This window comes from Scleropages formosus, chromosome 1, assembly GCF_900964775.1.
Source record: "Scleropages formosus chromosome 1, fSclFor1.1, whole genome shotgun sequence".
NCBI classification, from domain to species: domain Eukaryota; kingdom Metazoa; phylum Chordata; class Actinopteri; order Osteoglossiformes; family Osteoglossidae; genus Scleropages; species Scleropages formosus.
In genome coordinates, this window is record NC_041806.1 from 2,893,724 (window position 1) to 2,906,937 (window position 13,214).

At 44.2% G+C, this 13,214-nt stretch overlaps 2 protein-coding genes across 5 annotated transcripts in view; one reads left to right on the top strand and one right to left on the bottom strand.

Moving 5' to 3' along the window:
• Positions 1-13,214, top strand: part of LOC108930258 (zinc finger protein 420-like) — a 1,123,701-nt gene that overhangs the window by 663,153 nt on the left and 447,334 nt on the right. The gene's annotated exons all lie outside the window — the stretch shown is intronic.
• slc39a11 (solute carrier family 39, member 11) overlaps positions 1-13,214 on the bottom strand; it is a 96,563-nt gene that overhangs the window by 19,155 nt on the left and 64,194 nt on the right. For all 4 annotated transcript variants that reach the window (XM_029252587.1, XM_018745272.2, XM_018745271.2 and 1 more), the window contains one exon: positions 10,542-10,721. In XM_029252587.1, the coding sequence (XP_029108420.1) occupies positions 10,542-10,721 (180 nt within the window). The remainder of the gene's footprint in view (positions 1-10,541; positions 10,722-13,214) is intronic.

The following is a 13,214-nucleotide window of genomic DNA, read 5'->3' on the forward strand; positions in this document are numbered from 1 at the left end:
TCAGAAAAATAAAACAAGTAATATTGCGACACCTGTTGGTAGCCAGTCAAAATGTCATGTTCTAATGTTTTCTTTTTCCTTTTCTTTCTGGTCCTAATCTCTTGGTCACAATGCTTTCAGAATGAAACAGTTAGAGCGAGGAGACAGAGAGAATGCTGGGACAAATTATAATCGTTCTGGTGTGACTGCAGGCATCAGTGACCCCAGAACAGGAGGCAAACGTGTAAGATCCAACTGCATACAACTGGCCAGAATTGAGGCGACAGACACATTGTGTTTCTCTACGTTCACGTTCAAGCGCCACACACTCCCCGACTTGCTTTAAGCATCTTCTCTCTTTCATATACATAATTTCAGTACAAACTTATGAATGTGGTATTGTTTGTGTGATTATCACCGCTGCCTACATTCTGAAAATGAATAAGAAAGGAAGCTAGAGAAAATGATCAGAGCGCTTTATTCCTCTAGGCAGGCGGGTGACCAGAGGGGACGCTGCGAGAGAGGAGAGCAAGAGAACTTCAGCCGTCTCCCAAAAAGAAATATGGGATAGTTAATGACCCCTAAGCTTTAAATGGACAGTTTGGCACAGCAGGGATGAGCTCTTTAACTCATCTTCTGGTGTAAATGAAAAACACACGCAATAAGGGGTATACACTTGAGAGAGGACTATGTTATTCTAGCTGAAACATTTAAAATATATGCTGACTAAAAACATTTGAATATGTGCAGATTCCACTGTAAAAGTTGATATGGGAAAGGACACTAAGAGTAAAACAAGACTGTAGAGGCAATATAAAGTGAACATGGCATCATGGGAAGCTGGAGAAGCTCTATACTGAACAAGGTGCACATTTATTGATGATCAAAACCGTCTTTGGAAAGGACCTGAAGTGAGAGACTCGTGTGCACAATCATTAGAACTGTAATAAAATATCTTTTTAATTTGTTCACCTTTATGAGTGAGGTGGCCAGGAGTCTCTGCAGAAATGAAAGAAAGAAAAGTTCAAGGGTCTATCGATTAGACGAAGATAATATGACAGTAGGGGCGTAGCAAGGAATTCTGCCCCCCCCCCCAAAAGAATATTGCTCTGTCTGCCAGCCCCTTGCCCTTTGAGGAAATAAATTTGTTGCAATAGGATCTTGCACCCTTGAGCAACAGTTTGGTGGGAAACCTGACCAGAAATACTCTATGGTCAAACTTCACCAAGGACCGTTTGTATGTGGCTCAGTACAGTAGGAAAATGTTGACGACAGACACCTAAAGTAATTTTATTAAAATGTGTCAGTATAATAGCACTCAGTTCAATTCCGGCTAAGGGTTTAGAGATGGTCAGTAACTATCGTTTATCCTTCGTTAACCGCTTACATGTACACATGGTCTGAGGGTGTAACTGTTACTGTAACAACATTACTAAAAAAAACCTCCACTCTTTTGTGCAGGTTCTCATCATTCATTTCAGCTCTGAATTTAACAACAAAGAAATGGATTGTGCCACAGAAACGTTCAATTTGCAATTTTCTTTAAGTTATATGTCCCCTTTAGAAAAATGTCTGCCTATAAACGTTAACGTAGACATACCTGCAGAATATATTTCTGAACTGAATAGGAACAGTGACCGCCTTTACTGGATTATAGATCGTTCACAGAGTCCGAATGAATGGGGTCAGCCCTCGTGATGTGGTTTTAAATAGAGGGGTACCTCAGGGCTCTATTCTGTTACCACTGCACTTTTCGTTTTACAGCAAGAAGAGGGCTTACCACAATAGTACTGCTTCAGCGTTGAAATATTCTGATGACATGGCCCTTGATGGTCTTATTTCAATATTGTTGGCTTTAAAAAAATTTTAAAAAAACCGAAAACAAAACAGAAATGGGTCATTTAGGAACCCTCATCATTCAGACTCACTTTTGATGAGAATTCAGAAAGAACCGTTAAGAGGGACAGAGCAGTGCCCTCATCTGGAGATTAAGGAGCTTTGACATCAGCCAGCACATACGCCGGGTATCTTTTTTAATACCACACTTCGGCATAGCGATGTTACTATGATACAATCTCAAAAACATATAAAAGCTCTCAAAGGGAAGAAACACAGGCGCAAGAACACACGCACGCACACACACAAATGCGTGTGCACAGCACCCCAAATCAAGCCCTGCAAAATGAGGCCACAGATCATGATGAGTCATCCCTCCCGCCCACGTACCATCCTCGGCAACATCAGCGGCACACGCCATGCTGCCTGCCGCGAACCCAAACTCCAGCATCACTCACAGCCTCTGCAGCACACCGCTCCACCGGCAGCCGGCTAATTACCAAGCCGACCTGCGTAGAGGTTTCCCTGTTTGCCCTGTGCCCCCTTTGCCCAACCCCCCCGACACCACCTGGTGAGCTGTCAGCACTTGTCGCTAATTAGATCTTCATCTCCACTTGATTGTGTGTGAAAATGTTAGCACTGCCATTCTGATTCACTTCCCTAGGGTGTGGTGGTCTGTTCCGAGCGCTGCGTCCAGTCTGTCTGATGTCTGGGTGGGCTGGAAAAGGACACATCACTGTCGCACTCAAACAACAGCTACTACTATTATTACTTTTATTGTTATTATTTTATTGTCCATGATCACTGATACCATCAGTCCGGATTTCCATTTATCCGGTCTGGGCCACACCATGCTGCCCAGTGCAATGAATTGAGACCACATTTGAAAATTGTGCCAAGCGGTGAATGGGCACAGTCTCACCTCCTGCTAGAATATCCTTAAGCAACATGCATACCCCGAATTACTCCAGTAAAAATACCCTAGTATATACATGTGTAAATCACTGTAAGCTGCTGTAGGGAAAAACATCAGCTAAATGACTGCAGCAATGCAAAGAGAAACATTTTAAAACTGTAACGTGACAAGCTAATAAACGTCACTCAAAGGAGGGCCCCTTTCCTAGATGTTCTCAGGATGAGTCCATGTTGTTCGCCAAACCACCAGATGTCATGGGACAAGTGACCGAGCGATTCATCGTTGATGTATCATATTGCTCTTCAAGTGTTTCATTTGTACATTTATTATACTAATATCATGCTGGATGATTGGGGGCCGTTTAGTCCAGTGCTCCCTAGTAAAACAGACCGTAGTCTCAAAAGGGATTTCACCTGTGCAAATAAAGGAGAGAACTAGAAACTGACCCCCCCCCCCCCCCTCAGAATTGAATCCAAATATTCAAATAGCATAACGCCATCAATCTGCCATCCTTGAAAAGCCAGCTCTTGTTTGTGTTCCCCAATGCAATACATTCTCTTTACCCTGAAATAAGCTGTACAAATAACACAGTTTTTACTGCAGAAAAGGAGGGATTTGCTCCAGGGCAGTAGGAGAAAAGCCTTGTCGGTGTTACACACTTCTGACTATATCCATTTCAGAATAAGCGGTTGGACAACATAAAAAATGTCACCAAATTCCCCAAACCACTGGCACAGAGTAATCTGACTGTGAGCTCATGTCTCTCCTGTTGCTGAGAGGAAAACAAACTCTGTAAATCATGAGTCAAAACAAAACAGCCTGGAGACACAGATGGACCTCAGGGTGCAGCCGAAACAAATGACTGCGAGCCCGGAAAGGGAGCCTGTTTAAAGTTTCATGGCGGCATTTTCATTACAAGCAAAAATCATTTGTGAGACTAATACAAAGCAATAAATGATCAAAAATTTGAAAAAATATTTGGTTCAAGCTCTTTGTTGTGTCATTTGTTTCTGTAATGCCAAGGGAAACTGCCGTCTGCTGACTTACAGACATCAGAGAATATGAAAAAAAAAATCTATTAAACCCAAAGTTGTGCCCTACAGCCTGGTTTTATCTACTGTATAGCCCAACAGCGGTGCCCTACGGTCACTCTTTGTATCCCAACAGCGGTGCCCTACGGTCACTCTTTGTAACCCAACAGCAGTGTCTTATGATCACTCTTAAAAATCCAAAATCCAACAGAATTACCCTATGGTCACTCTTTGTAACCCAACAGTGGTGATCCATGATGTCTTTATAACCCAACAGTAGGGCTCTATAATCTGTCTCTGTAACCCAGCAGTGGTGCCCCGTTCATGATGTCTTTGTAACCCAACAGGGGTGTCCTACGGTCATTCTTTGTAAGGCAACAGTGGGGCTCTATAATCTGTCTCTCTAACCCAGCAGCGGTGCCCCATGGTCACTCTTTGTAACCCAACAGTCCATAACCATGACCTGTCACATTGGAACCCAACACCAGTACCCTACAGTCCGTTTTTGTAAACTAATAGTAGTGCCCTGTGGTCACACTTAAAAACCCAACAGCAGTTCTCTATGGTCTGTCTTTGGGACCCAATAGTGCTGATCCATGACCTGTCAATATAACCCAACAATTGTACCTTAGGGAATGTTTTTGTGAACTAACAGCAGTGCCTATGGTTAGCCTTTGTAACCCAACAACAATGCCTGAGGGTCTGCTTTTAAAACCCAACAGTGATGCCCTATGGTCACTGATCTTCTGTATCTGACAACAGTGCCCTGTGGTCTACATAACCTCATAATGGTGTCGTGTTCTATAGTGTCCTCTTGTCCTACTGCTCCCTACATCTGTGTTGTTCTCTTGCAATGTGTGTCTATGTGTGTTTTAATGAGTATTTTTATGTGCCCACACCTGTGTGTTTGTTGGGGTGGGCTGGTATGTTTGTCTTCGTCCTGTGTATGTATGTTTCCAAGAGAGACTGCACACATGTCTGAACAGATGACACGAGGGCCTAGACATCGCACTGGGAGATCCGCTATGTGATCGGTCCCCATTATTAGTGGCTATCTGAAGTTCTGCTTTGATCTGCAAGGGCCCAACGGGAACCAGCACACCAGGTGATGGAGGCCTGCAGGATGGCTGAACCGGCATCCTCTGATGTTTTATTCAGCTTAATGGGCACCTTGGGTAATAGGGCATGGTCGGAAGGCGTAGGGAGGGCTTTGGCGAGCTAAACTCAGCCTCCATGTACTACTACCTCTCAAGAGAAAGCATCCACATTCTCCATTTCAATTCCAGGGACCAGTGCTTTTTCCCCATCTTGTCTTCTAATCGAAGCAAACTCCCATGCACACACCCTGCCCATGGGTGTGTGTCACATCTTAGCAGTTTTTCTTTGACACGCCGCCGTGTCTGGCAACTAGACGTGTTTGGTGAGAAAAACATTTTAGCACCTTCCAAAATTTTACATCCAGAAGGCGGTGTAATGGGTAACTGACCCACACTTGAGTTGCCAGTTTGTCTTCTCTTGTCAAGGTCCCTGCTTTTGTAACATAAAGCGAGGTAATAATCTGAATTGCTCCAGCTGTGTAAACACTAAAGCTGAAGTTTTCCATAAATAAAAGCATTATCGTGATTACTATTGCTGCTGTTAAAGTTAAACTGAAGAAATCTGAGCAAACCCCCAGCCTCCCAGCACCCATGAGCTCAGCTTGCACTTTCATATGAAGACAGACACTTCCCAGTTACTGGAGAAAAAGTAGCTGGTTTATAAACAGAATACAGGCTCATTCCATTACACGACTACAATTCTGCTCAGCTCTAAGGGGATCTGAGGACACGAGAAGGGAGCGAGACGAGAAAGTGCAGGAGAGCGGGAGCTTCGGGAACTGCCTACGGCAAAATAAGCAGGTTAGGAACTGGTCCCATTACATTCATTTGTGGGAAATGGAGACGGGAAACGGCGGTTTCAGGAAACCACTTGGGTTATACATCCAATTTGTTTGCCCCACGGAACGGACATCCTGGAGAAGCTCAGTTGTACAACTCAACTCTTACTGGAGTGTTTGGAGAAGTGAGAAAGTATGTGGAATTTTTCAGATACAACAGTCGGCAGTACAGTAGAGAAACCTCAGGGTGTTGAGCGCCCCAAAGTGTCACAACGCAAGCACGGTCCCACTCCGTGTGATCCTATTAACGCCTCCACAAGGACATCAAGCCTTGAGAAACAGAAACTGTGTGGCTGCACCCGTGAAAACTTTCTGTACAGTCTATGTATTTCCAATTTTTGCTGGGGAGGAGTAAGGAAGCGTCCCTTTGATTGAGATGATGGTGTGACTGTGTAAGTGTAGGTCTCATGGAATACACAAGAAATAACTCAACAAAGAAGGAACCCCCTCCAACTGTTACGACACCCAGAAGGCTCAGACCAGCTGTCTGGACCTCAGTGGAAAAAGGGCAATCTTCGAGGTGAAGGCCATAAGCAAGAATATGGAGAAGCTCTGGAGAAGCTCTCCAGAAGAACACTTCTCTGCATTGTACGAACACACTTCTTTCAATTGTTTCATTCATTTTTGTTCAGCATTTGGCACATTTAATGATTATAGCCCATTTTATGGGCAATTTCTCCAATAAAACCCATTTTGAGACCATACCTTGCTTTTCCAACCAGACCAAACTCATCGGTGACGTATTTCTGGTCACGGTGCGTTTGCGTGAATACAGAAACATGGTGGAGATTACACACATGGTGCAACGGTGTCAACGTCTGGAAATCAACACTACTTGACACAAATCAACAAGAAACACACCCAGCAAAACAAAAAATTGTCAAGACGGAATGCTTTGGTCAATTTCAACTTAATTTTGGAAAAAAAAAAGTCTGAATCCAGGTGTTCATCATACTCCAGAATTTAAGACAGTTTAAATTAAAATGCCACTTTAGCTTAATGGGTTTTTCTCCAGTCCCTTTAGAGACTAACATTAATATTCACACTGTGTGCAGACTGAAATTATCATGAACATCTCTTTTGAAGAATATGTCCTTTAAAAGGCATTTCGAAACAAGCTGTCGCTCATCCAAACCAACAAAGGACCACGATTCAGCTCAGTAGACTGCGGTATCGAACTGTGCTTCATTCCTGCCTTCTATCACAAATTTATTTAAATTCAATTTGCTTTACTATCAAGCGCTTAACACGAACCAGAATAAATCAAGACGGGGTTAATGCCATATCGGAATTCACTGACCCTGGAGTAACCAAATGCAGAAGAGGAGAAGAGAAAGCGTCGACTCAGATGAGCCCCACTGGAAAACACCATCGACTGAGTTTGACCCCAGAATTACTCGCTGTGAAATTAGAAAAACATTGATCAAGTCTGACCTGGGAGCACCTTACTGGAAGTGAGAGAAGAGTGCTGACTTCGTCTGACCGCAGCAAAGCGGAGAACCTTGCTGCACGGGAGCCGAGCAGGACAGGAGCTGATCATCCCAGAGGAGGGTCCAGGGTGAGACAGTTATTCATTTAGCTGACGCTTTGTCTGCAGTATTAAGCTACTTACACTGGTTTACCCATTTATACAGCAGGGTAAGATTTAGTGCATCAGTTCAGGGTACATACCTCATTCAAGGGTACTGCAGGAGGAGATGGGATTCGAACCTGTAACTTTCAAGTCCAATGGCAGGAGCTCTAAGCACGGAACCACCTGCTGTCTAATTTTAAATAGCATGACAAACCGTTCTCCGGGACCGACTCTACGCATCAACGGAAATCCCTTTTACCTGCAACGGTCATTTACACGGTCATCACATTCCAGGATGCCGGCAGCCAGATGCATCTCAGCAGACGGTCGGGTTAAACGTGTCCGGACTGGCCGTGATCTGCTTTCACGCCCCGTCATCAGAAATGCAGCGTAAAACCTTAGCGCCTTCTGCCCTGTAGGCGGTGACACCGCATTCGGGCAAACTGGCGCCTCATGTGATGAACGGTGGAGTTACAAATTTTCAAAGATACAAACACCTTCTGGGTTATTTAGTTGTTTTTCATTGCATTTCTAAGCAAATCTCTGAGACGGGAAGCCTGTGTTTGCCCTCCATGCCAATACACTGCAGTAAAGGTGAACCAAACGGAGCACAACTTAACCTCCGCAGTGACTACAAATGATGCCAGGTGTTCCTGAGTGTCGGTGGAAAACAACAAGATGACCATTATACATCACATGGCATAAATTAATCAAAAAATTTCCACTGCATAGGAATTGGGAGAAACTGTATTTTTCTTTTCAGTCATTTTAAATTAGTTTTAAAATTAATACAGCTCAAAGTTAATAAAAATACTAAAACAAATAGAGAAACATTTATTTATTATAGCTATATGAAAGATTTGTGCAGTACCTAACCCATAAATAAAAGGGGGACACTTACTGATTGCAAATGAGTGGCGGGAATGACGTCGGCGTTATGAACAAAACGATTCAGAACAGACGTCCCAACTGTGTTCTGGAAACGAACAGCCAGCGTACTTCAGACCACCATGATTTACTGCATATGTGCTTTCATTCATAGTAAATCTGTGCTGTTGACCCGCCACGGTCATATATAACAAGGTATTGGTTATGTTTCCGAATACCTAAAAAAAAGCACTTCTGCACTTTGTATGCAAAGCTTTTTTTTTTTTTTTTTAAAAGCTCTTTATAAAGGATTTGTTTAATAAAAGCAACATATCTCCCAGCGTCCCCAGCCGCATTATTATGACTATTAGCAGCAACTATTTGCTCAAAACAACCCATATAGCTGCATATTTTCTGGAATAACTCAGGTTACATGAGAAGCTCAAAAGTAAAATTCTTGACGTTCTTAAAATTCTTGTGCTGGTTTACAAACCCTTGAATGGTTTGGCCCCAGAGTACATTATAGAAAGCCTTTCAGAATATATTGCGAGCTGTACTCTCAGAGCTTTATAAACAAATATTGCATATTCCAGAAATTGCACATAAAATGACTGGAGAGACAGTTTTCTGTTACTACAGACCAAAATTACAGAACAAAACCCCACTGCATAGCGGGATATACATACATATATGGGTCTTAACACAAGTTCTTTTAGACTGTTTACATTCAGTTAATAAACACATATTTTTAAACTATATTTTAAAATTCCTTTTAAGATTCCTTTTCTTTTATTATAAAGCACTGAGCTGCAAAAGTTGCATGAAAGGGTCTATAAAGTAACAACAATAATTATATTCAGTTATATTTAGTATTTATCATCATTATTATTATTATTATTATTATGCTCAAGGAAATGAGAATGCTCTCCTGTGGACATCACTGAATAATAACGCAACGGAGCACAAAGAATCTGCGCCAGGTTTCCGGTCCTCCCTAGCTCTCATCCGGAGCGGGAGCCCTGATCCGGCAGCTGAACCCGAACCGCTGCACTACAAACATCCACTTGTAAAAGTGGTTAAAGCATACAACTGCGGCATCTCCAAGTCACGTCCCATAAAAGCATCAAACACTCGGTCGTGGGCGTGAACGGTAACCTTCGCCGACGAGGTCTCTATTAACTCCCACATCTGAGTGGAAACGCCATTAAGCTGAATGAAAAATCACTTAATTAATGCGAAGCCCTTATGCTGTACGCATATTTATTATTCTGTTTTGTGTCTGACAGCTAATTAGGAACCATTTAAATTCCAACCAGAATAATCAACTGGTGTTTGCTTTTGTGCCAGGCTCAAAATGTGCTCCGAGTCTGGGTTCGACACCCGGCCCGTGGAAACAAAACACGGGGGGGGGGAGGGGAAAAAAAAAAAAAAAAAAAAAAATCTTCAATTAGACCTGTAGCTTAAGTGTTTCTTAAATCTGCATTTAGGATATGTGTGTGCGGTTCGTGTGCTCGATGGCAACCAAACCACTAATTACCTGCCATTTTGGAAAACATCAAAGAGAAGACTGTGACGAGGGTCAGGGGTCAAAGGTCGAGTGCATTTGAATGCCAACAACGTTCGACTATTTTCTTGGAACTGATCTTTTTCAGACAACTCAGGGTTCTTTTGAGTCTCAATAACGAGTTACAATAGAGCAGTAAAAAGTCTTTTTTTTTTTTTTTTTTTTTTTTAACTCTTCTGTAGAATTTCATCAGGTACGACTGAGGTACTAACCCTGAATTCATACAGTAAGAGCTGCCCAGTTGTGTGGGTAAGTCAGTGTAAGCAGATTACCACGGTAAGTTGCTTTGAAGAAAAGAATCAGATAAATACAGTAAATGTAATAAAAATGCACACAAACGCAGTGATTTCCCCGTGAACATAAAGGAGTGAAAAGAGCAACTGCGTTACATGAATGATTCCCAGGAGTCCAAGCCGACCCCACACACACACACGCACACGCACACACACACACACACACACACACACACAGAGTGTATGCCCCAGTAGGTGATGAGTGCGCGTTGATAATAGCCCCTCACACGGAGTCCATGGCGCATAATGAAGCGAGGAGCAACTCTCGCACCCAGGACCAGCTCAGAGGGACGGTAGAGCAGCGGCAGCGAGGTGAGAAGCAGCAGGAATCTCGTAACCGCCTTGTTAAACTAATGAGGATCTCGCTCGGGGGGACGGGTCACCCCCGTGCTCCGGGAGCGCATTGGCCCCGGGTGCCGCCCCCCCCTTAACCGGAATGCCAGCCGACAGCTTCTGAGGGAGGGGTCAGAGGTCACGGCAGCCGTTGTGCGACACACCTCCTACGCACCTCCCTCTGACTGGACAAAGCAGCAGCTGTATGCTTACCGGGGATGTTGTGGATAGTGATGGCCAAGATGAGCAGCAGGATGCGCCGCCAGCTGCTCTGCGTCCTCCCAACGCACTCGCGTTCGCGCTCATGCAAGTCCGGGGGCAGTTCAGGCTCCCCCGCTGTGATGACGTGGGGTCCCCTCCTCCGCTGGTACACCTCGCCGTTCTCAACCTTGTCTGTCAAGAGAAGGCCAAGCACAGGATGAGCCTGCGGTCCTCTGTGGTCGGTCTGCGGTCACAGTAATAAGCAGCAGTTCTGCTCTGCTTAAGCCATACAAGGCGTTGATCTGTTTATTCCATTCCGGGAAATGTTCACATGCACGCCTACACCTCAGCAAGAACGTTGCGTTTCTACACCTCTGGCCACTTGGTGGTCCCACTCAACCAGCTCAGTTTCGGCTTCAGTGTCCTGGAATGAGCTCCCGCTATCCCTCAGAGCTGCTGAATCCCTCCTAAAATTGAAGAAGGGTCTCAAACCAATCACTTTTAGACCCACTTCTCTCCTGACATCTACGTAAATGAGTCCAACACCATTTGTTATGATTATCTGTGTATTTACTGTTTGAATGCAATTTCTATAGACAAGGTAGAATGAGCTCCCTCTGTCTCTCAGAGCTGCTGAATCTCTCCCAATAACATCATCTGCTATGATTATCTATGTATTTGCTATTTGAAAGTCACTTTCACAGACAGTTACTTGAGGGATGTGAACCAGCAACATGATGGTATCAGACACACAAGTTATACGTCGGAAATCCTGTGTCTGTGTCTAAAGCTCTTCATCTGTTTTTGACGGACTTCTGTTTATGCCGAGACATACTCTGCTTTCGTTGAAACAAAAAAATCTGCAATATGCAAATAATCCCTTACAAGTATTAGGGCGTTTTTTTCCCCCCCCTCCCTGTGTGGAAATCAGGCGCTCATTTCGAAGGTGAGGTAACGCCTTGTGTTCTTCTAATTTTATTTGACAGACTAATGTATGACCACCTTGCTACACCAACGTTTATTTAACGTGTCGAGGGACGGCGCTCTTGCACAAACTAATGAGTAATCATAAATTTTGATCAGGGCCACAGGGTCAAAGGTCTGGCCCATACGTGTAGCCGTCACGCCTTCTCAGGACTGCGATCATGAGAAATCATACTGATCGTCTCATTGTGAGGGAAGGCAAAATTTATTCGTAACAAAGTATGATTATTAACATAAACGGCTATTTCTTTAATTGCTTTAATTTCATTAAGAGCATGACTGATGCTTGCCTTATACCACGGGAACGTGCATACAGTGGGGTGGGGTCTGAGTCTCACCAGCGATGTGACACTCAGGTATGCATTCCTGGGGGCTCTTTAAGACCACCACCCGCTGGCCACCATGTCCAAGACCACCTGGCTGTGACCCGGTGGGGCAGGGGGGCAGATTGCGGAGTAACGTTTAATAACCTATGATTGAAGAGGGTGTGGCTTCACATCATTTGGGTTTTGCTGGGTTCCCCACCTCAAGCAAAGCTGTGCAAAGGGCAGGTAACGTCAGGGAATGAGATCCCCGGGGAAATGCAGAACAGCACCGTTAACATGCATTACAATTACATTTTAATGTATTCATTTAGCAGATGCTTTCCTTCAAAGCAAGGTACAGGTACAGGTGAGAAAAGGTGACGGTCTTAGATGGGGGCGGCCCGGAAGCAGGCGGGCTGTCAGCGCCCCCCTCGAACCATCTCTGACGTTCATCTGTCGGATCCAACAATCAGCCGGACCACCTCGTCTCAACGCTGCAGGGAGTGAGGGGAGGGGCTTCTCATGCAAATTTGCTGCCGTACTGCAGCACCAGAAGGCGTTGATTTACAGCCATTGCTCTTCATGGAACAGCACGGTTGCTTGCACCATCCCAGAGCTAACAAGAAGATGAGCTGAGGGAACCAGGTGATCATCACATTTAATCAGACAATCTCACGAGTGCCGCAAGTGAGCATGCTTCCCCGTCTTACCCCCTTATAACCATAAAACATGGTAGAATACAGGGAAAGGTGATGAATGGGAGCAGAAGCTCTATCAATCCTGACCCCTGTCACTGATCTCTAAGCAGGGAGGGAGGAGCCCTGCAGTTTAACAGACGAGATGTGGCGATATAGTTAAGGAAATGCAAACAAAAGACTGCAGGTTGGAGTCCCCAGCGGCTGAATTTACTCCACTGACAAATCCATCTCGCGACTGCAATCAGCGATTACTACGTTCCCACTTACACTGATCCTCTTAACAGGTCCCAGGCTGGAACAAAGCCCCATCCCCAAACCCCATGGATTAGCAATATTCCCATTTTACACCATCATCCGCTTCTCAGGGGTCACAGGTCTTCCCTCATAAAGGCATTTTTTTAAATGGTTTTTCTTATGATTCCGTCAGGAAAATGTACGATAAACTATTTTAATAATAAAAATATGCTACACATGATGTCCTTGGGGCAGCCGATGGGATAGCGGTCAGGGCTGCAGCTTTATGCTTCATCAAGGTTCAAATCCCAGAGCCTGTTCGTCATACCCTTGATCAAGGTACGTAAACCAGCCAAAAGTATCCTACTACATACAGAGGTAAATCATTGTAAAGTTATATAACACTGTATTTCACCTTGAAAAAAGGTAAATGGAGGTAAATGCTTTACAGTGGAAAAGTAAGA